Here is a 24,156-nt window from a genome sequence, read left to right as displayed (position 1 = left end):
GTGCTGAGGATCAACCCAGGGCCTCACACGTGCTAGGCAAGCGCTCTACCACTGAGCCACAACTCCAGCCCACCCAAATGCTTTTCTTAAATGTTATTCTATTTTGAGATAAGATCTCACTAAGTTGCCCAGGCTGGCCTTGAACTCATGATCCTACTACCTCAGCATCCTGAGTAGCTGGCATTACAGGGGTGGCCATCAGGCCCACTGGCAAAGAGCATTTTTCAAGATAAGGGAACAAACAGAGCAAGTCAGTAACAACAAGAACAGGTCAAGAAGATACAAGTTGTGAGATGGAGATAGACCAAGACATATACAGGAGGATCTGAAACAACCCCTGGGTCACATAAAAGAACAGGGCTGGGCTAGATTCCAACCACCAGGAACTAGCACCAATCAGAGAGCACTTCTATGGATCAAGCAATGTTTGCACTACTAAAGAAACTATCTGCCGGGTGTGGAGGTGCACACTTGTAAACCCAGAGGTTCAGGAGGCTGAGGCAGGTGGATCACAAGTTCAAAGCCAGCTTTAACATTTAGTGTCACCCTAAGCAATTTAGTAAAATCATCTCAAAATTTAAAAAAAACAAAAGGTCTGGAAATACGATTCAGTAGTTAAGCCCCGTGGGTTCAATTCCCCACCACCCAAACCAAAAGAAAAAAAAAAAAAAAATGAAAGAAAGAAATTATCAGAAAAATGTCCTGCCACAAAGCAGGACAGCGGGACGGAGAAGACCATCTCCTTCCCCACAGCTACCACTCGACATAAATCCCATTCTAATCTCCGCTTCAGGGGCTGCCTTATTGATCAGTTTCACTTTTCCAACCAATTGTGGGATGGCAGCCACCATGAGGCAGAGATCTTGATGCAGTGAACACTAGTGTGGCCATCCTTACCATGACCGTATCTGGCTTATTCTGCAGACCAGTTAGGCACGAAGGAAACTGTAAATCCTCCGCAAGTCTTTTACAATACCACTGCCCCCGAAAGTGAGTGCAAGGCACTTTAGCTGACTACTACAAAGTGGGAAGGCCATCTGGCAGGGCTCTCTGCAGGCATGAACCCACGTCCCCCTCAGGTCCCCCACTCCAGGCTTACTCTTCACTCAGTGTTCAAACGCGCTTACCTCTGTGGGGGAATATATGGGGCGCACACAGTTGGCATGACCGCACAGGGCTCAGCCAGCACTTTCTTAGCCTTTTTTGCTTTCTTCCTGACTTTGGACGTGGACCTGACCGTTTTGACTGAGCTCTCTTTACGACAGACGCCATTTTTCATTTCAACATCCCCGTAAATGTTCAGAGGCCTCCGTGTGCAACCAGGAGGCGTGTGGACGTCACAGTAAGCGGTCTTTCTGACTGAGAAGGTGGTGCTACCACCAGTCAGTTCCTTCACAGGCTCCATTTTCATATATAGGCCAGCCTTCTGGGCACATGTCACGTGGAATGCTGTGTAGCAGTTTGCTTTGTGGCACTGGATACAGGCGCCCACGCCCTTCTGCTTACAGAGGTAGCACGTCAATTTCCACCGGGCCGGAGGGATGTTCCTCACACCGTCGATGGGTTCGATGAACACCGTGTTGGCAAAGCCAACCTCTGGGATCCACAGGGCACACACCACATGGCCCCAGCGGTCGTCGTCCGTCTTTTTGAAGGCACCACCCTTGTTGGGGCACAGCACACAGTCCGCGGGACGGGACCGGGACTGCAGGCAATGGCGGCAGAGCCACTGGCCCTCAGGGATATAGGGCACGCCATAGCACTCCTGGTGCACGGCCAGGTTGCACATATCACAGAAGAGGATCACATTGCTGTTCTGACACTCCCCATCCATGCAGATGCAGCATACGGCATCCTCGTCAATCAGGGACTGCTGCTCCCCCTGCTTCTGGTTCTCGCAGTATGACTCTTTCTCAAAGCGGTCCATCAGGAACTCAAACATGTTCTGCGACACAGCAGAGACACAATCACCCTTCCGCTTCTCGTTGATGATCTCCAGCCAGGCGTAGTCCTCCTCATCCATGTCATACTCCACCTCGTTGTCCAGCTCCTCAGCCGACTTCTCGATGAATTTGTAGTACATGGGGGGCCTCCTGGGCGCAGACGGAGGGCTGTACTCCACAATCCGAACCTTGGGCTCAGGAAGGGCACTGGCTGAGGCCGGTGTGCCATGGGTGCTAGGAAGGGCTTCATTTTTCTTTTTGACTCTGTTGTTTTTGTGACGCTTAGTTCTTAAGCAAACAGGTGGCCTCTCACTATTTTCTTTATTGCTGTTGCATTCACTCATTTCTTGAGCAGTGAGGTCATCTTCCAATATGATCTCCAGGGGATCAAAAATACTGATCCGATGCAAGCGCCCTTCAATCTCTATCTCAACCATCCTTTGAGCTTGAGCGTACGTCAACGTTTCTCGGGTGGGAGAGTGTTTAATACTGCACGGGGAGGAAGGATGCCTCGCTGCAGAGCCTCGATGACATCGTCCTTTCCTCCTCATTTGGCAATAATTACCTGAAATAGAATCAAAGGAAAAGTTAATTCCATGTAGAGTGACAAGAGACTGGAGAAAAGCACACAAGTATGCAGGGGCAACACCCCCAAAATGAACTCACAGTTAACACACTTCTGGAGTTTCCAAACTCCTACTCCCAGGAGTCATGACTACACTTCAAGAGTGTCCCAGGACTGGAAATGGCAGCAGGCGGGGAGGCAGTACAGGACAGCAAGGGCCCTGATCCCCACCACTCAGCCAGTTACCTTTTTAGACCAAGCCAAAGGTAACCCAGAGAACAGCAACAAGCACTCCAGAGCACCCCAGGATCCAGCCCACAAATGCAGGAGTGTTATTCTGGTGTACAGACAACCCACTGGGGAAACCCATGCACAGAGCTTGAGCCCACCAGGCTCAGAGGCTGTGGCTACAAGGTAGATATGTTCAGTGGCTACCTGGTCCTAACAAAGGCCCCCTATGAACTCCTCTCTCCACTGCTGCCCAGCAGAGTGCCCCTGTGAGCCCATAGTCCTCACAGCACCTCCACTGGGAGCCAGAAGCTTCTGTTCATGTCCCAACAATGTAAGCCTGTCCATCCTCTCCACAAATACGTCCTACACACACACACACACACACACCCAGACCAGGGCCACCAGCCACAGCAGGACCCAAAATAACCCTATGCTGGCCTGTGGGGACATCACTACCTCTGGGTGGCCCAATGCAGTTTCTGCAGGCAGTGCCAGCCTGCCCCTTCCCCTCAGGGTGACTTTTCAGCCATGGCTTGACCACTATACTAGACCTTGTCTTTCTTTTTTTTTTTTTTTTTCAAATAAACCCAGTTATGTACAACATGCCAAAGGGCATCTGTTCTTCCTGACACATTTGCAAATAAGATGCTCAGCTCCTTCTCCATCGCAAGAGTGGACCCTCCCAAACCCCATGCTGCCAAAAGCCCCACACTGCCTACACACACTATGAGGGTCCCCATTGCTGGCTCAGATGGCCAAGTTTTGGCCACAGAAGTTTATTAGAATCTGCTCTTTTCAGAGGTAGGCAGAACCAGTGAGTTATCAGCCTATACCTCCACCTTGTTGTGGTGGAGACTTCTCCTGTTTAAATGTCACTGACAGCATCTATTTCCAGTTTTCCCCAGTATGGCTTGTTGTCTAGGCACCTCATGTGAAGACATGCCAACTATAGACCTCTGCCTGCCAAACAAGGCAGCACCTTGGGCAACAATGACAAGGACTGCTCAGACTCCTTCCCCCCCCCACACACACACAACCACATGTTACTAACAGGGAACTTTTGAGTGACTGACTCACAAGTACTTCAAGATGAAGCCTATATCAGCAAAGCCCAGCATCAGGTACCTCAGAGTGTGAAGTCACAGCGTCAGTGATCTAGCTGATCTTCAGGAAATCCCCTCAAAGAACAGACTTCACTTTCTAAGGCCAAAAAGGAAATTCCAGCAAATCCTAAATGCACTTTTAAAGACAGACCCTTCGGGTTGCAAAAACCTGCATTTTGTATAGAAATCAGATAGCAACTTCCTAGAGAGGACATCAAAGACTGGTCAGTCAAATCCTAAGTCACCTGCATCTGAGGGGGCCTCCAGCTGCAAATTCAAACCTGGATTCCCAAGCAGCTGCCAGCAAAGCCACCCCAGCTGGCACTGGACTCCAGCAGCAGCCCATGCCATTGCTTTGGAGGCGAGCTGGATGCTGCACCCAGGGTCAGCCTAATGTGCCATCACGGAGGTGAGGCAGAAGCAACAGCTGGTCACTCACCAGATTAAAGAAAATGTGTAATTCTCTCCTCTACAACAAAGCACCCAGTGACTCTAACCGCAAGCGGCCCTTCAACCCGACCCTCCAGGCTCCCAGCAGCTCTGTGGACCCAAAGTGCAACCGTGACCAGAGAAGCGGAGAAGAGCGGGCACCGGAGCTCCGTCCACAGTGGCCGCGACCTCCTGGGCCTCGTCACTTCCCAGGCCCCCGGCTGAGCCTGGCCTGCACCCGAGCCCTCCGGGCGCTCCGCAGGGCCGCGACCCGCCCCCGACGAGCGCCGCTGCCGAGGCCCCGCGCGGCCCAGCGGGCAGGAGGCCACTGCGCGGGCGTTTCCTGCGAGCCCGGGGCGGCCGCGGGCCTCCGCCACGGGGCGCCCCTCGGGCGAGGCGCCGGCCGGCGTGGGCGCGCCACTCGGCAGGAGGCGGGTCACGCCCAGCGTCCCCGGCCGCGGACACCGGCGCGGGCCGCCCGGGCTCCCCGCGAAGCTGCGGGCCACAAAGGCCGCGCGTCGCGCCGGCTCCCCGCGCAGCGGCGCCGGGCCTCCCCCGCGGGCCGGCTGGGCAGAGCGGGCCGCCTCGGCGGGGCCGACCGCGCACTGGGGCCCGGCCCGGCGGTTACATAATGGGCCGGCGCGGCGCGGGCCGGGCGGACGTGGGCAGCGCCCGGGACCCGCCGCCTCCCGCCCCGGCCCCGCCCGCCCGCCCGCCGCCCCGCCGCGGCCTCCTCCGCTTCCTGGGCCGCCGCCCGCCTGCCCGGCCTCCCAGGCCCGATCCCGGCCTCTGCGGCGGCCCGGTCCCCGACCCCGATCCCGGCCTCCCCCGCCCGGCCTCCCCCGCCCGGCCGCCCGCGGACAATGCGGAGCCGCCGCCGTCGCCGCCGCCAAACATGGCGCCGGCAGCGCCGCCCGGGAGGCCGGAGGCGGGCGCCGCGGGGCCGGGACGCCGCCGCCACTCACCTTCTGGGCGCCGCGGCCGCGGGAGCCCGGCGGGCGGGCGGGCGCGGGGGCCGGCGCGGCCGAGGCGGCGCTAATGGCGCCGCGGCTGCTCCGCCAACGGCCGCGCTGCGGGCCCCGCCGGGCTCCGGGGCGCGCTCGGCCGCGGCGGCTCCGGGCCCGCAGGGCGCCGCGGCTCGGGGGTGGGGCGCCGGCGGCAGCGGGCTCGGGGCCGCCGGAGCGGCGCGGGCGCGGGCGCGGGCGCGGGGCTGCTCGGACGCCGGCCGGACCGCCGCTCGCTCCCCAGCGAAGCAAACAATGCGGCGAGCGCTCCGCCCGGCGCGCTGCGTGCGAGACGCGCCCCGCCCGCCGCCGCCATGACGCGCGCCGGGCCGCCGCCGCGGGGGAGGGGAGGGGCGGGGGAGGGGAGGGGGCGGGGCCGCGCGGAAGGGGACCGAGGGGAAGGCGGGGTGAGGGGCTGGGGGACCTGAGGAGGCCAGGGGGACCTGAGGAGGTCAGGAGGACCTGAGGGGTCCTGAGGGACCTGAGGGGGCCAAGGGGACCTGTGGGACCCGAGGAGACCTGAGGGGACCTGACGGACCCAAGAGGACCTAAGGAGGCCAAGGGACCTGAGGGACCCGAGAGGACCTGAGGGGGATAAGGGGGCCGGGGGGCTTGAGGGGCCCAGGGGGACCTGAGAGGACTTGAGGGGGCGGGCCAGGGCACCTGAGGTGGATGAGGGAACCTGAGGGGACCTGAAGTGGCTGAGGGGACCTGAGAGGGCCGAGGGGGCTGCAGGGGCTGCGGATGGATGGAGCACAGGGTCCTGGGGGACCAAGGAGCTGGGGGGTCCTCACAGTGTGGGGTGACCAGAAGGGGGTTCCTGAGAGGTGGAGCAATTTCTTGAGAATGCACGGTGACTGGTGGTTCCTATGGAAGGGACTAAGCGGGCACCAGAAGTTGGGGTCCCCAGCAAGCTGTTGAGGGGTGAAGCCCAAGAGGGGTATATTCCACCTGGGGGCCTCAGGGTGAGGGAGGTGGCTCTGAGGGACTGAGGGGACCTAGGAAGTGGGATCCCTGTGGAAGGGTCGTCAAATCCCTGGGAGTGTGTCCTTCAGTGGTGGTAGTAACCAGGACGTGGGGCAAGGGAGGCTGGACGAGGAGTGGAGGATCACTGGATGGGTGGGCAGGGTGCAAGAGGAAAGGGCACTGTGCTCCAGCCCAGACCGCCCTTGAGAGTGTTGCACACCAGGTTCCAGGTACATGACCCCCACCTGGGATCTGGTAAGCCCACCGAAGATGTCCGGAAACAGACCCTGTGGGCAGCTAGGAGACCTGCACCTTGGTCTTCAACTGGCTGCTTCTACTTTGGCCTAAACTCTTAAATTAATTCAGTGGTTTTATTGGTGACTTTCATTCTAAGATTAAATCCCAAAATGTTTCAAAATGAGAGAGAAACCTAGATGGTTCTTCGGTTTCTTTCAAGGATTGATTTGTGATTGGTACAGATGGTGTTGAAGGAGCTCCTAGCAGGGTGGGGAGCCCTATCTGTGGTATTAGGGCAAGCCCCTCAGAAAGAGGGTCTGTCTACCCCAGGACAGAGGTTGGGTCATTCTGAGCCAGAGAGACCTCCCTCCACATGGTAGGCAGGTCAGGACCACTGCTCAGGATGCTCCACCAACAGCCTCAGAGCAGCAGGGTCGCCTTGTTCACCTAAGCAATCCAGGTGGCAGTCCTGTGGCTGGCCAGCACTCCTGCCCCACTGCACCCAAAGTACAGATCTACCACAGCCAGGGTCACCCAGTGATCAGTCCTGAGCAAAGTCCCACCTTCCTATCCATAAGGAAAAGGTTTCTCTGGCTCAGAAGGACCAGAAACTGGAAATTTCTCCAAACACAAAATTCAGCTATGGTGGAAGCAGGCCCAGCCCTGGGGCCCTGACCACGGCGCAGCACCCGACCAGGAACTGCAAACACTGTCTCTGCTCCACAGGTGTCTGCTTATCTGAGACTAAATGTGCCAGGGAGATGGAGGTAAGTGCACTAGGCCTGCACCTTTCTTCCTTCCACCTTGGGGAGAACAGATCCAAACCAACAAGCTAGAGAATCTTCCATGACACGAGGGAAAATGAGACAGTCTCATGAGAACCTGAAAAGAGGAAACCTGTCTTCACAAAACGGGAGACAGAGACACGGTGAGGCTTCTCAGACAAGAGACTCATGTTCCAAAGGAGTGAAGAAAAAAGTCACACACATGGGCATGACAGAGTGACATTCTAAAATTCCAAGGACAAAGACACCAGCTTAAGAAGCCTTCAGAAAAGAGGATCTTCTTTAGAGTTAATCAGACACTGTATGGAAGAGGAATTGTCAAGATCTTAATAGAATTGAACTTAAGAGTTCTACACAGTGAAACAGCAAGACAGACATTCACAGCCCATAAACATCCCAGTTTACTACAACACATCTCTAAAAAAGTACTAAGAGAATACAATACCTGTTTTACTCAGCTTTCCACCCTGTGACCAAAGACCTAACAGGAACATCTGGAGAGGAAAAGTTTATTTGAGGGCTCATGTTTTCAGGGGTCTCAGTGCATAGATAGCCAAGTCCATTCCTTAAGGAGATGCGGCAGAACATCGTGGCAAAAATGTGTGATGGAGGAAAGTGGCTGGGGACATGGCACCCAGGAAGCAGAGAGAGAGACTCCCCTTACCATGAAAAAAAAGTATACCCCAAAGGTATGCCTCCAATAACCACCTCTTCCAGCCATACCCTACCTGCCTACAGTTGACCCCCTATATCAAGGGACTGATTCACTGATTAGGTTAAGACACCAGACTCCAATCCATTCACCTCTAGACTTTCTTGCATCATCTCACATATGAGCTTTTGGGAAATACCTCATATCTAAACCATAATAATACCTTAGCAAAATGAAAAGTGAATCCAAGAATGAAACATGAATGTCAACAAAGAAACCAATTTGGACTATTAAAATCAGTAGTAGTAAGGAGAAAAATCCCAGATGAAGTCAACATGACATGGCAAAGAAAGAAGGCAACAGGAAGTTAAAGTGCGCCAAAGTTCTTGTATTTCTTAGAGCATTTTAGAATGGATAGGAAAAAGACTTAAAATGTTAAAATATCAAAGTTTCCACTAGAAAAATGGAAATAGGATTTAGAACATACAAAATGAGAGGAAAAGATGAAACCAAGAAAAACTGACACCAAAACAGGGAAAAGATAAAAGATAAAGTAAATGAGGAGCTTAATATGAGGTGGCAGGAATAAGTTCAAACAACTGAGTAATCAAAAATGTGATTAAATTAAATTAATCCATTAAAAGACAGAGACTTAAGATTGGAATATAAATATTGTTTAATGCTATGATAAGACATAAACCTGCTGGCATGATAGTGCATGCCTATAATTCCAATTACTCGGCTTCATGCCTGCAATCCCAGCTGCTCTGGAGGCTGACGCAAGGGGATCACAAGTTCAAGGCCAGTCTAGACAATTTCACAAAAACCTGTCTCCAAATACGATTTTAAAAAGGACTGGGGATGTTGCTCAGTTTTAGAGCACTTGCCTAGCATGTACTAGGCCCTGGGTTCAATCTCCAGCAGTACCAAAAAAAAAAAAAAGACATGCACCTGATGGGTATCCAAATTTATTTTCTCAAGTTTCCTTCACCAAAGAACAAATCATTTCATTGTCAGCCCACTTTTGGCATTTGCCTATACTTGGCCCAAATTTCTCAAGTGCTTTAGAATTCACTTCTTTTATTAGTAGGAAAGTCTATTACTTTGTGGGGTTTGGGGTTGATAGTTTTGCAGTACTGGAGACTGAACCCAGGGGCACTCTCACTGAGCTACATCCCAAGCTTTATTTATTTATTTATTTATGTATTTATTGCCTGTGTTGCTGAGGCCTAAAACTTGCAATCCTGCTTCAAGCTGCTGATAGGCATGCACCCAGCTAAGACCTCTGTTACTGTGTACAAATTTAGGAATGGAATAAAAAATATACTTTATGAGAAAATACACCTGAAAACTGATGCAGATCAAAAATAAAAGTATGGGATGAATGAGTCCTATTTTTAAGACAGTAGGAAGAGAATTAAGAAAAGGAACTAGAAGTATGTGCAACATACCTTGCAAATGATTGGCATCCAAAATACATAAAGAACTCTTTCAAAACCATTGAAAAGAAACAGTTCAATAGAATGATGGGCAAAATCCATAATCAGCAAGGAAACTTTCATAATAATCAGGCACCTTGCAGAGAATACGAAAAGAGCCAATAATCTTTTGAATAATTTTGGAAATGCAAACTAAGAGCACACCTAATGGGCACAAATGTTAAAGTCTGACAATATGCAGTGATGCTAGAGGATGGAGCATTTTAAATGCATGTAACTTGCTGGCCAGAATATCCAGGGGTACAATTATCTTGGCAAATAACATGACATTACCTACTGAAATTGGTCATGTGTATCAGTTATCTATTGCTGCATAACAAACCACCCCCAAAACTCTGTAGCTTAAAACACCAATCATTCCTTCTGCACCCAGATCCACTGCCTGAGCAGGACTCAACAGCACAGCTTATCTACATGCAGCAGTGGCCACTGTTGGCTGGAGCGACTACTTCAGAGTTGGTGCAGTCACGTGGCTGGTATCTTGGTGGGCTGAGGGCTGTGGGGACTCCCTTGAAGGATGGTGGCTAGGTTCCTAGAGCAAGATTCCCAAGAAAACCACTCCTAGGTGGAGAGATAAGTCCATATATATTACTAGGGCATTCCATGCCTGCAATGTCCAAAGCAGCACTGTTGTTTTTTGGGGGTTTATTTTGGGGGGGAGGGGGGTACCAGGGATTGAACTCAAGGGCACTCAACCACTGAGCCACATCCCTAAACCTATTTTGTATTTTATTTAAAGACAGAGTCTCAGTTGCTTAGCGCCTCGCTATTGCTGAGGTTAGCTTTGCATGCACGATTCTCCTATCTCAGCCTCCCAAGCTGCTGGGATTATAGGCATGTACCACCATGCTCAGATAGCATTGTTTTTGTTTTTGTGGTTTTTTGGTGCTGGGATTGAACCCAGGGCTTTATACATGCAAGGGAAGCACTCTACCAACTGAGCTTCACTTTTTTTTTTTTTAAGTTGTTGATGTACCTTTATTTTTTATTTATTTTTATGTGGTGCTGAGGATTAAACCCAGTACCTCACACATGCTAGGCAAGTGCTCTGGCATTGAGCCACACCCCCAGCCCTGAGGGTCACTGTTTTTAATAGCAAAAAATACTAGAGAAAAGATTCAAATATTGGGATGCAGTTGTAGCTCAGGGGTAGAGCACTTGCCTAGCACGTGTGAGGTACTGAGTTTGATCCTCAGCATCACATAAAAGTAAATAAATGTATCCATCTCCAACTTAAAAAAAAATTAAAGATTCAAATCTCCTCATACTGTAAGATGTATAAATAGAGGTATCTCCATACAGCAGAACAGCACACAGCACCAAAAATGAATGGATCCCACCACTTGAAACTATATGACTGAATCTCAGCCACAGCATGCTGAGTGGAAGAAGCAAGTCACAGAAGACTATGAAGGATGATTCCACTTACTCTCAGCAGGAACAACTGGGAGATGCCTATGTACACCCGAATGTGCGCACACACGCACATACCCTGATGGTGTCATTGATGAAAATTCTTTTTTTTTTTAAGAGACAGTGAGAGAGAGAGAGAGAATTTTTTAATATTTATTTTTTAGTTATCGGTGGACACAACATCTTTGTTTTTATGTGGTGCTGAGGAACGAACCCAGGCCGCACGCCTGCCAGGCAAGCACGCTACCGCTTGAGCCACATCCCCAGCCCCTCAGTGATAATTCTTAACTTAAGAGTTCATATTAATATTTCTGATTCTGTCCTTCCTCCCTTTCTATATTTATGACTCTTTCAACAGTAAGAAATTCGTAAGCATCTTTTTTTTTTTTTAAAGAGAGAGTGGGAGGGAGAGCGGGACAGAGAGAGAGAGAGAGAGAGAGAGAGAATTTTTTAATATTTGTTTTTTAGTTCTCGGCGGACACAACATCTTTGTTGGTATGTGGTGCTGAGGATCGAACCCGGGCCGCACGCATGCCAGGCGAGCGCGCTACCGCTTGAGCCACATCCCCAGCCCCGTAAGCATTTGCTTAATTCAGTTTCCCTGTATGTAACCATCACTGGGCTATACCAAATAGAAACTTACTCCAAATGCATCCCCCAGTGTCCCTTTTCATGCACTAGTTAGAAGCTTGGCTGTGGGCCAGGAGCAGTGGTGCATACCTGAATCTCAGCAACTTAGGAGGCTGAGGCAGGAGAATTGCAAGTTTGAAGTCAGCCTCAGCAGCTTAGCAAGACCTAAGCAACTTGGGGAGACCCTGTATCAAAATAAAAAGGGCTGGGGATGTAACTCAGTGCTAGAGCACCCCTGGGTTAAACCCCTATCACCAAAAAAAAAAAAAAAAGTCTTGGCACGGGACCTCAAGGCCCCTCAGACCCGTTAGATCTGCTGGTTGAAAGCTTAGCCCAACAGAGGAAAGGAGCAGGGTGTTGATGGTTTGTTTTTCTTTTCTTTTTAATGTTATATTTTCTGGCATGAATAAGATAAAGCCTTTTTTTCTTTTTATTGACCTATCTTTTTAATATTTATTTTTTAGCTGGACACAATATCTTTATTTTATTTATTTTTATGAGGTGCTGAGGATCGAACCCAGGGCCTCACACGTGCTAGGTGCACGCTCTACTGCTGAGCCACAACCCCAGCCCCTTGACCTATCTTTAATAGACTATTTCACAAACAAATGAAACATTCTTAAGTATTTTTCCTCACTTCAGAATTCAGAAAAATAGGGGCTGGGGTTGTGGCTCAGTGGTACCATGTTTGCCTTGCACTTGTGAGGTCCTGGGTTAGATCCTCAGCACTACATAAAAATAAATAAACAAAATTGAGGGTCTTTAAAAAAATTCAAAAAAACAATGTTTACTTACCTTTACTTTAATAGAAATCTAGCAATTCACATAGCTGCAATGGAAATCAGTCCTCCTTTTTACCAGGAAATAGTTAGACAAATCGGTTGTGCAACCAAGGCCTCACAAGGGTGTCGTACTTGAGAATATATTTCATGTGAGCCACATGACACACCCATCTTGAAGAAACGAGGGCTGCAGAGTATGTGTTGGACCTGTGCCCACGCCGCCCTCAGCCCGCTCCGGCTGGCCATCTGAGCTCTGGCGTACAGTCTCAGCCACTCAAGTGGTAAGAAGATGCTCCCTGGCAAGCCAAGAACCACACAGACACAGAGGCCCTCAGCAAGGTAAGAGTTCACCTACACTCCCTACCTGCTCAAGAACTGCACGCCAACTTGAGGGCGTTTAGCTTGGCTCAGTTTCCTATCCTAGGATGAGAAGAGCAAACCAGACTTTAAAAAAAAAAAAAACATCCTGGGGCTGGGGATACAGCTCAGTTGATAGAGTGCTTGCCTGGCATGCACATAGGCCTTGGGTTCAATCCCAACACCACCAAAAAAAAAAAAAAAAAAAAAAAAGATCTCAGGTATAATAGAGGTTCAGTCCTACATTCCTTAAGATGACATCTCCAGACAGAGTTGATTTTCTGGCCTTGGTCTTGCGTAAGGCATGGCTTAGATGTGCCCTAACAGGGAGGTTGGTACATGTTAATCACCACTTTTGTATATCTGTGAATCAGGTCAGCACACAAGACGGCTGCCTTGTGATGGTCAGACCTGTGGAGACTGTCATCATAAGGGAGCTCTAATAAGGAAACTTCTCCAGAATTCAGGACCATGCAAAAGGGTGGCATGGTGTGCTTTCAGTGGCAGGCTGAGTGCTGTCTACGAGACCTGCCAAGGAGGGGTTCTGCTTCCTGGGGTGTGTTTAACTTGACTTTTATGATATTTTACAACTCAGCAAGGATAAACTTTAACTTGTAGAAAACAGATAACTAAATAAAATCATCCTTGTCTGATGGCAATGCAAAATGATTTAATCCAGTAATGAGTGACAGAAATTGTTTCGTCTGGTTGAAAAGATTACAGTTTCATAGTCCTATACAGCATTAACCAAGTTTCTTTTTTTTAACGTAGATCAGCTGGCTTACTCAACCAAGCGTTTTCTCAGACACTACAAATACTTCCCTTTCTCTAATATTTTGAACCAGCCTCACCCTCACACTGCTTTTCCTCATTAGGGATTAAATAAATCTTTGATGCATCCTCAGTTTAGAGCTGTATGAGTCATATTTTTAACTTTTTGAAAATTATGCTTTGACAGATCCTACATCCAGCCACCCTTCAGCACCCCCTTGGGAAATCTGATGGGACTCTCAAAACAACCTGATGCTCAGCTTCCACCTTCATCCCCAAGCAACTCCGTCATGCCCCCTCTGTAATGGAAAGAATGTCTCCTAGAAGGACATGTCCTCAGCCACAGCACCTGTGACTGTGACCTGGTTTGGAAGTAGAGTCTTTGCCTATGTATCAAGGTCAGGTTACGGGGTGGGCTCTAACCCAATGACTGGCATCTTCTGGAACACAGATATACAATGGGAAGATGGCCACGTTGAGGGTGGAGACAGAGACTGGAGTGATATGTGTGGCATCAGGTTGGAGGATTGCCAAGGGTGACCCAGGAGCACCAAGGACTGGCAGCCACAGGAGCTGGAAGAGGCAGGAAGGATCCTCCTAAACAGGTTTCAGAGGGAGGCAGCTCTGCCAACCCTGACGTCAGACTTCTGGCCTCCAGAACTCTGAGGCAAGGAGCATCTACTACTTTAAGATGCTCAGTCTAAGGTCTATCATAGCAGCCACAGACCATGAGTGCATCCTGTCAGTCACAGGCACCCTCGTGCTTCCCAAGAGAGGGGCAGGCCCTACACGCGGGTCAGATCCACCTGGAAATCCTGGGGCTCCCCTTTCACAGTGTGTCCAGAACCAGTTCTGTGACCAGCTCCCCACCTGTCTCTCTCCAGGACCCCGTTACTCTTTACTCTGCTTCATCCTGGCACCTCTGTTCTATGCAACAGCCCAGCAAATTCTGTCACTTCTGTGCTGAGACACTACCTGACTCACCGTCTCCCTCAGAATCAAAGCCAAAGCCCTCAACTTAACAATAAAAAACAAAGTGACTAAAAACTGAACCAAGGACTTGAACAGACACTTCTCCAAAGAAGATATATAGGGCTGGAGATGTGGCTCAAGCGGTAGCGCGCTCGCCTGGCATGCGTGCGGCCCGGGTTCGATCCTCAGCACCACATACAAAGATGTTGTGTCCGCCGAAAACTAAAAAATAAATATTAAAAGTTCTCTCTCTCAAAAAAAAAAAAAAAAAAAAAAGATATATAGATGGCCGATGAGCACCTGTAAGACCCTAAGCAGCATCAGCCACCAAGGACTGAGACGCCAGGGTACCTCGCCAGGCAGCGAGCATCAGCCAGGACCTGGGGATGCTGCAGGCTTCACACTGTGGGGGACTGTGTGGTGCTGCTGCTGTGTAGAGGAGCAGATGCTCCCTGGAGCACTAAGCAGCAGCTTCGCATCCAACACAACTCTTTTGCCCCAGGTACTCACCCAAGAGAAAGGAAGACACGTCTCATCTGAAATGTATATGTAAAGGTCCATGGCTGTGTCACTCAAAGTAGCCAAAATGTAAAAATAAAATAAAGTGTGGTGTGCATATAAATGGGATGAGACTTGACGATAACAGCGAATGAACTTGTGACGTGGATGAGCCTTGAAAACACCTTGCTCAGTGAGAGAGGCCACTCACTATGGGAAATGTTCCCAATCAGCAAATGTGTAAAACAGGTTAATCTGTAAAACAGGTTTATGGAAGGGGCTTGGGAGGGAGAGATGGGAGCGATGCTGAGGGTGTGGCTTCGTCTGTGACTCACAAAACTGTCCACCACACTGCAGGAAGCCTGGCACATCCTCGAGTGCTGACGCCACAGAGCTGCACACGTCTCGGGGAGCATGTGTGTGAGTGCACGCTGTGCTTCAGCAACACTACCTTTAAACACACTGGATAAATAATTACATAAACATAATTTTAAAATAAGACCAGAGAGGGCCTGAGGTTGTGGCCCAGTCGTAGAGCGCTTGCCTCACATGTGCCTTGCACGTGCCTCGAACATGCGAGGCCCTGGGTTCAATACTCAGCACCACATAAAAATAAATAAAATAAATGTATATAAAAAAAAGAATATACTCTCAAAAATAAATAAATAAATAAGACCAGAGACTTCTTGTTCAGGAGCACATGGTGTGGACTAGTTTTTCCCCTCCTCCAGCTAAACGCGACTTTTAAATGACACAGCAGACAATTACAGGACCCCAAATAGTCGGAGGAGGAAAGCTGGCTGACCAGAGCCGGGACTGCAGCCTCCATCCCCACCCAGCTTCAAAGGCAGGGCAGACTGGCACCGCCTGACCTCCAGCCCGAGGCAGGAAATGTCCAACCCAGGGTCTCCCTGCCTCCCACCCAGGGTGAGGAAAGCCCAAGTGCCTTCCCCTAGGGAAGTGAGCAGAGCTGGCAGGACCCCTGTGGCCCTGGGCCACCTGTGCCACTTTTCCTCTTCCCAACCAGCTCTGGGCAGCCTAAGAAGCACCACAGGCAGTGTCTGCAGAGTTCAGTAAGCACCTCTGTGGATGAAACAGACCAGGATCAAAATGCCAGACCACCTTCAAACCCACTGTTCAACTCCTAGTTAAGATGCAATGAAGGCTGAAAGAGGAGTCCCTGCCTCCTACATATACCTACCGTCCAGACTGTAATCAGAAGATAATGTGTTGTGCTACAAGCTAGAACTCACAAGTTAATGAGAAAAGACAATTGACACATGTCAATACTGAGATGAATCAGAAGTTGGAAGTGTCTGACAAGGGTTATAAAGCAGTACTCACAAAGACTCTTCAACAAGGGCTGGGGATATAGCTCAGCTGGTGGAGTGCTTGCCTTGCATCCACAAGGCCCCCAGCACCACCACCCCCCCCCCACACACACAGCAACTCATTCTTTTAAATATTTTTTTAATTGTAGATGGACACAATATCTCATTTTATTTATTCATTTATTTTTTCTGTGGTGCTGAGGATTGAACCCAGTACCTCACAAGTGCGAGAGAAGTGCTCCACCCTGAGCTACAACCCCAGCCCCAAAACAACAACTCTTCAACAAGCAATTGCAAATAATCTTGAAACAAATGAAAAAATAGAAAATCTTAACCAAAAGAACCACAAGTTTTTTTTTTTTTTCTTTTAAAGAACCAAAAGGGTTGTAGCTCAGTTGATAGAGCATTTGCCTACCACGTGTGAGGCACTGGGTTCCATCCTCAGCACCACATAGAAACAAACAAATAAATAAAATAAAGGTATTGTATCTGTCTACAACTAAAAAAAATCTTTCAAAAAGAACCAAATGGAAATTATAGAACTGAAAAATGTAGTAAATCAAAGTAATAATAATAAAAAACCTAGAGGAGGAAAGGTTACTTAGGGCTCATGGTTTCAGAGCCGCGGTCCACATACAGCCAAATCCACTGCTCTGGGCTGTGGTGAGCGTCACAAGGGAAGCGAAGGAAAGCTGTGTCACTCTTGGCCGAGTCAGAAAGCAGCGTGGGGGAAGGGACCACAGGGCAGATGCACCCCTCCAGGGTACCCCCCATGACCACCTCCTCCAGTACCACCCAGTCAGTCCCTCCCAACAGCTCTCACAGTTCAGTCATTTCACCTCTGCAGAGTTCAGTAAGCACCTCTGTGGAGGAAACAGACCAGGATCAAAAAGACCAGGATCTGAACACTCCTGTATCAACACAGATTTCCAAATCATAATGCACATATTTTTATTTATTATGTATTAAAATCATGTACAATAGACTTTAGTGCAAAGAAAAATTACTAGGTACAAGAGGGACAATGAAAAAAGGATTAACCCATTTGAAAGATATGATCCTACAAAGGTATGCACCAAACACGGACTTAAAACTACACAAACTCAAAGAGCTGAAAAAAGAAACAGAGAAACCTGGAATTATAGCTGGAGACTTTTTTTGCCCCAGTCTCAGCAACTGAAAGGATTGGACTACTAGAAAGAGAGTTAATAGACGTCAAAGAAATCTGCAACACTGTCAACCACAGGATCCAACAACACCAATGACAGCAGAGTCCACTCTCACCAAGCAACCACAGCACATTCACCAAGACAGACATCCCTGGCTCACAGATTACACCCCAGCAAATTTAACAGAAATGAAACAATACAAAGTGTTATCTGATCATACAAGAATCAAAGTAGGAACCATTAGCAGAAAGATCACAAAAAAAGACTCCAAATACTTGGAAACTAAACAACAAATTTCTAAATAATCCATGGTTCAAAAAAGAAGACATGAGGAATTTGAAAATATTGAACTTAATTAAAATAAAATACAACATATAGAGAAATCCAAAGCAGTGGTAAGAGGAAATTGTACAGCACTAAATGCATATCTTGGAAAAGAAGATATGTCTGAAAGCAATAATCTAAGCTTCTGCATTAAGAATCTTTTTCTAGGGGTTTGGGATGTAGGAATGTAGCTCAATGGTAAAGCACACCTGGGTTCAATCCCCAGTACTGAAAAAAAAATTTGGATTTGTGGATTCAGCAAGTCATAATTGCATAAGCCAATTCTTTTAAATAAATCTCTCTGGTTGGGCTGTAGCTCAGTGGTGGAGTGTGTGCTTAGCACCTGAAAAGCCCTCACTCAGTCCCCAGCAACCCCCAAACACCATCTCTGTCTCCATATCTTTATAAAGAGAGCTGGCAGTGGACATACAGACCTATGCCTATATGTGAAGATGCAAGTGTTGGTTCCTATCGGTTCTGTTTCTCTGAAGAACACTGACACAAAAAAGGGAGCGGGGTAGAGAGAGACAGAGAAGAGAAAAATTACCAGTATCAGGACTGAAACAAGAAATACCACTACAGGCCCTACAGACACCAATAATCAGGCAATACTACAGAACAACTCTGCACACATACATTTACAAGTTAGGTGAAATGAATCAATCCCACAAAAAAAACACAAACTAGCGCAATACATCAAAAACATAGAGAACTTAAGAGCCATGCAACTATTAAGGACATTGAATCCATAAATTTAAGGCAGAAAGAAACAAAGAGAGGGAGGGAGGGGGAGGGCAGGAAGGAAATAAAGGAGAAAGGAATGAACAAACCTACCTACCTTCAGGTCTGAGTGGTCTCATTGAACACTTTTCCCAAATGTTTGAATAAGAACAAACATGAGTCCTAAAAAGTCTCTTTCGAAAAATAGGAAAGAAGGGAACACATCCCAACACATTTCATGGAGCTAGTATTCCAATAACAAAACCAAATCAGTACAGTACCAAAAAATAAAACTACAAACCAACAGCACTTATGAGTAGATGTTGAGAGCCACAGCCGAGTTGGGATGACGCCTGGCAGTTGGTTAGAGCTTGGTGCTGATAACACCAAGGTCGCGGGTTTGATCCCCGTACGGGCCACCATATGCCGCCATCTAGCTGAGCACAAAATAACCAAGCCGCCACAAGGCACTTGTAGGTTCAAACAGGAACTCCTTTTTTGCCTGAACTCCTGTGAAGGCCACCCACGCGGCCCTTTCAGGAACACCACACCCCAACCAGAACTCCCTCCACTGGAACCTCACCAACCAATGCGAACTCTCCAGGAATCCCCGCGAGAGCTCAACCGGAACTCAACGAGAACTCAGAACTCAAAAGTAGGGGGCGCCCAAGGCAGCAGGAGCCGCCCTATTGCCGGACAGCAGGAGTCTAATATACAACTGGATACACAGCCTGTTTCAATCCAGCATCATCCAGTCACAGCAATTATACAGAGCTTAACTTAATTATCATCATCTTAATGGCTCCCTGGCATCACCTTTCAACCACTCCTTCTGGCAAAAATGCCAGGCATCATCCAGACTGGGCTGTGGCTCTCAACAAGTATACACACAAAAAACTCTTAACACAATATTACTGTAGATCTAAATATGATATAAAAAGAATCATACACTATAACCAAATGGGGTTTATTCTGAGGCTCACAACTGGTTCAATAATAAAAATAAATTAAAGTAATTTAGCATATTAACAACAGAGGAGAAAAATCACATGGTCATATTAATTGATACAAAAAACTGGTATTAATTGATACCTTACAGAATCCAACATTAATTCAAGATAAAAACTGAGAAAAGAGGGGAATTGGGCTTTGGGTTTATACTGCTCAGTGGTAGAGCACATACCTGACATGTACCTGGGGGTGGGGGAGACAGAGACAGAAGAGGTGAATAGCTTCAATGTGATCTACAAACATCCTACATCTCACATATTTAGGGGCAAAAGATTGACAGTTTCCCCTTAAGACCAGGAAGAATATAAGGATTTCACTCCCTACACTGTTACTATAGTTCTGGAAACATTTGCTGGTGTAATTAAAAAAAAAAAAAAGAAAAAGGCATTTACCTCTAAAAGAAATAATTAAATTGTCTCTATTTGCAAATGACGTTAGTACCTATATAAATAACGTAAAGAAACCACCAGTAAAACTCCCAGAACTAACAGACAAATTCAGCAGGTCTCAGTACATAAGCAAACATTTAAAAAAATCAATTGTATTGCTGGGTGCAGTGACACATGCCTGTAATCCCAGTGGCTCAGGAAGCTGAGGCAGGAGGATCACAAGTTCAAAGTCAGCCTCAGCAATTTAGCAAGGACCTAAGCCAACTTTGAGAAACCCTGTCTCTAAATAAAATATTAAAAAGGACTGGGATGTGGCTCAGTAGTTTAGCATGCTTGGGTTCAATCCCTGCTACCAAAACAAAAATAAAAAGAAATCAAAGGTCTAAATAAATGAAGAGACATACCATGTTCATGAATTGGAAGACTCAAAATAGTACAAATTCCAGATTTCTCCAAATTGATATACAAGCTTAATACAATTTCCATCAAAATCCCAACAAGAATTTTCTGTAGACACAAACAAGTTGATTCTAAAATGTATACGGAATGATAGCTAAAACAGTTTTAAGAGTATGAACAAAGTATCACTTTATGTTCTTTATTATAGCTCTGTAACCAAGACTGTGAGGTGTCGGCGAAGAGTTATACACAAAGGTCAATGCAAAAAAAGAGACACCCAGAATTAACCTGCACAAGTTCATCCAATTGACCTTTGACAAACACAGAAAAGCATTTCAAGGGATGAAGTTTTTTCAACAAATTATACTGGGGCAGTCAAACATGTATAGAGAAGAAGTAGGAAGAGGGGAGAGAAGAGGGATGGGGAGGACAACCATGACCTCAGCAGCTCTCAAAGATTAGCTCCAAATATTTAAACCTTCTAGAAAAAACATTAAGATCTAGGACTAGGTAAAAACTTCTTAGACTTGACAACAAAAGCATGAGCTGTAAAAGAAAATATTGATAAGTGGGGCCTCATTAAAATTTAAAACCTGCCGGACACAGTGGTGCATGCCTATAATCCCAGCAACTTGGGAGGCTGAAGCAAGAGGATCAAGAGTTCCAAGCCAGCCTCAGCAAAAGCGAGGCACTAGGCAACTCAGTGAGACCCTGACTCTAAACACACCCTTTGTTACAGAAAGTCCTCAAATCCAATAATAATAATAATAATAATAAAAACACTTGATCCAATTTTTAAAAGGGGTAAAAAGCTGGGTGCTGTGGCCCACACTGGCCATTCCAGCAATTCAGGAGGGCTGAGGCAGAAGGATCAGAAGTTCATAGTCAGCCTCAGCAACTTAGCTACACCCTGTCTCAAAATTTAAAAAGAAATAAAAAGGGCTGAGGATATAGCTCAGTGGTTAAGTGACCCTGGGCTCAATCCCTGGTACCAATAAATAAATAAATAAATAAGCACAATAAAGTATCATAGCTATTAAAATGACTAAAATACAAACAGTGACAACACTGAACATTAACAAAAATGTAGAGAAACTTGCTCACTCACACACTGCTGGTGAATGACAGCTCGGCAATTTCTTCAAAAACTAAACATGCAACTACCTTATGACCCAGTGGTTGTGTTCCTGGGCACTTATTCCACAGAAATGAAGACTTTTCCTCCCACCAAAACCTGTACTTGAATGTTGATACCAGCTAATTTTATGATAGACCAAAACTGGAATCAACCCATGTATACTTCAATAGGGGAATGGCTAAATCTACCTGGAATAGTACTTAGTATGCAAAAGGAAACAACTATTGACACAAGCAGTAATGTGGATAAATTTCCAGGAAATTATACTGAGCAAAAATAGTCAATCACCAAAAGTTATTTATAATGTGATTCTATATGAATGAGGCTTTAGAAATGAAAAACAGATGAGCTGAAGTCCAGGGTTTGTGACCCAGCAGGAAGTGGCTACAAAGGGACCACTAGGGACCTAGACCTGCCTGGGGGACCCAACTGTGCAGAAGTTAACACACACTCAGCACAGGTGGGGCTGGGGGAGTCGGAATTAGATCAGGGACCCTATCGAATCAATACAGTTTGAGATCTTTCATTTGAGCCTACAATTATCTCAAAAAAAATTTTTTTAAATATTTAATTTTTTAGTTTTAGGTGGACACAATATCTTTATTTTATTTTCACGTGGTGCTGAGAATCGAACCCAGTGCCTCACACATGCTAGGCGAGCACGCTACCACGTGAGCCACATCCCCAGACCCTCAAAAAAAAAAAATTAATTTTTTCAATTTGAAACATTTGACTAGGTTGTCCAATAATGCAATCTATGGCCTCAGATATGTGTCTTCTCTCTGTTGGCAACACAAACCCTCTCTGCTGACTGTCTGAAGTGTTCTCTCCATTTCTGTCAGCATGGTTATCCTAATGTGCTACAGAATATTTACTCCTCCGCCCAACAGCTCCTTAGTACCCACTGACCCTCCCTTCCCACCTCTCCCTACACTCTTCCAGGGTGAGGATGCCACTATTCCACCCTCTTCTTTAAGGTCAACTTTTTAGCTTCCACATATTTAGGGATTTTTATGAAGGCCTCATCACCTAGGCATGATCCATCCCGCTTACTCAATCTGCAGTCCCAGAGGACCACATTGGGAGGTCCAAGTTTCTCATCAGGGCTTGGTCTTTATGGTGACCAGCCCCCTCCTGAAGCCATCCAGGTCATCACCTAAAACTGTGCCATTAGGTGCTCCTGTCATTCAAGAAATTCTAAGGGAGAGCTTGGGAGGCTGAGGCAGGAGGTTTGCAAGTTCAAAGCCAGTCTCAGCAACTTAGGCCCTAAGCAACTCAGACTCTGTCTCTAAATAAAATATAAAAAATGGCTGAGGATGTAGCTCAGTGGTTGAGTGCCCCTGGGTTCAAACACCCCCCCCCACACACACACACACATACCTGAACCAAAATAAATAAATAAAAATAGAAATTTCAAGGAACTTAGGAGCTATGAAGAAGAGACTCCTATCGCCTCCATCACTCAGGAATTAGAAGTTCTGCTAGAAACTCGGGATAGAGGTGAAATGTATTTTTCTAATTGTCACACGTCCATAGTGCCGTGTGCACACCCGTGTGGTGCAACAGGCATTCATTCAATGATGACCAGGGTTAGGGCACAGCTCAATGGTAAAGCGGGGTCTATCCCCAAACAAAAGGAAACAAGGCATGATTTTAGGCTCCCACTGACATGGTAACCATCTGGTGGAGCTGTGAGGTCCCAAGGAACATCGGGGTAGCCTTTCCAGAGCAGTCTGAGCAGGGCCTTGTAGGTTCTACCTGAAAAGAGGAGGCCCATTCCAGTCCACGGGTCCCCAGAAAAGCCTCGCTGGAGAGCACCTTAACGCTTAAAGCACGGGCCTGGACGTCTGCCTCTAAGCACTTAACAGTTCCATCTCAGGTGAAGCCTCTGAGCCTTGGGCAGCAGCAGCCTCCTCCAGGGCTGGTGAGGTTGTGGGCGGGCAGAGATGAGAGCTCTGACACTCAGGGAAACCTGTCGATCGGCAGCAGTGGAAGACTGGGCGAACGTCCTCTGTGAAGGCCAGGACAGTAAGTGACCCGGCGTCTTGGGTTACTCTCAGCCCTGCACGGTGGCAGCAGGCGTAGCTGTGCTTCAGTGCAACTCCAGGCAGCACGCCGCCTACAACTGCACGTACTTGCCCCTCAACCTTCTGAAAAGAAGAGTCATTCTTTACTCAGGATCGTGCAAACTCAGGCAGCAGGATGGGCTGGGGCTTGGGACAGCCAGACCCAGGGCTTGAACACCCGGGGTGTGAGGAGGGGGTCCAGCCACAGCAGGGACTCCCAGGGCTGGGTGGAGGCGGGCAGGTCCCAACCGAACTCAACCACGCGGGCAGTTGTGGAGCCGCTTCCTGACATTACAGTCAGGACCAAGGAAGTGAACAAACTTGTCTCATTTTCGTAAAATGTCACCAACGAGGGACCGCTGGGCTAAAACCCACCTGCAGATTATCTGCTCCGCACAGGAATCTGAATTAGGAAACACTAGGTTGAAAGCCCACGCTGCTCACTGGACTCAAACGCCCCCAGCCCAGCGCGGTCAGCAGCAGCCACAGCCAGCCCCGCCCTTCGGCGCCCAGCGCAGCGGCCGGGCCCGAGCACCTGGCGCACCTGGGCTCACGCGCCGACCCGCCGCCTGCGGACAGGTGGGGCCGGAATCCGGGCTGCAGCCAAGGTCGCTGAGGCCCGCCCAGCCGACCAGACCGGAAGCCTCGCAGCCGGCCGTTGAGCGGGTGCCGACCTCCGCCAACGGCCAAACCCCGGAAAAAACCGCGGAGGCCGCTCTCGCCCCATCCGCGCGCCGCGAACACGCCAGCCGCCGCCCAAACTACGCCTGCG

The 24,156-nt window shown here is 48.2% G+C and overlaps 1 protein-coding gene and 1 long non-coding RNA gene across 7 annotated transcripts in view; both read right to left on the bottom strand.

Annotated features, from left to right (window-relative positions):
- The window catches only part of Brd1 (bromodomain containing 1), a 54,398-nt gene extending 49,142 nt beyond the window's left edge, over positions 1-5,256 (bottom strand). For 3 of the 6 annotated variants that reach the window (XM_071609382.1, XM_071609384.1, XM_071609385.1), the window contains exons 1-2: positions 5,237-5,254; positions 1,128-2,508 (exon numbers count right to left, since the gene is read on the bottom strand). In XM_071609382.1, the coding sequence (XP_071465483.1) occupies positions 1,128-2,494 (1,367 nt within the window). In that variant the 5' untranslated portion in view covers positions 2,495-2,508; positions 5,237-5,254. Of the gene's footprint in view, positions 1-1,127; positions 2,509-2,609; positions 4,118-5,236 lie in introns of those variants that run through there. The other 3 variants (XR_011706969.1, XM_071609383.1, XM_027954595.2) reach the window with 3 other exon arrangements.
- An 11,834-nt stretch (positions 5,257-17,090) lies between these two features.
- On the bottom strand, positions 17,091-24,143 carry LOC139705134 (uncharacterized). The gene is made up of 2 exons (XR_011706968.1): positions 23,760-24,143; positions 17,091-23,468 (listed from the first exon to the last, which is right to left on the bottom strand). It is a non-coding gene; the product is annotated as an uncharacterized lncRNA (long non-coding RNA).
- Positions 24,144-24,156: the final 13 nt, after the last annotated feature.

The sequence above is a fragment of the Marmota flaviventris genome, chromosome 3 (genome assembly GCF_047511675.1).
Source record: "Marmota flaviventris isolate mMarFla1 chromosome 3, mMarFla1.hap1, whole genome shotgun sequence".
In the NCBI taxonomy this organism is placed as follows: Eukaryota; Metazoa; Chordata; class Mammalia; order Rodentia; family Sciuridae; genus Marmota; species Marmota flaviventris.
Note: the sequence above shows the minus strand (reverse complement) of the source record. Positions and strands in the feature narration are given on the sequence as shown.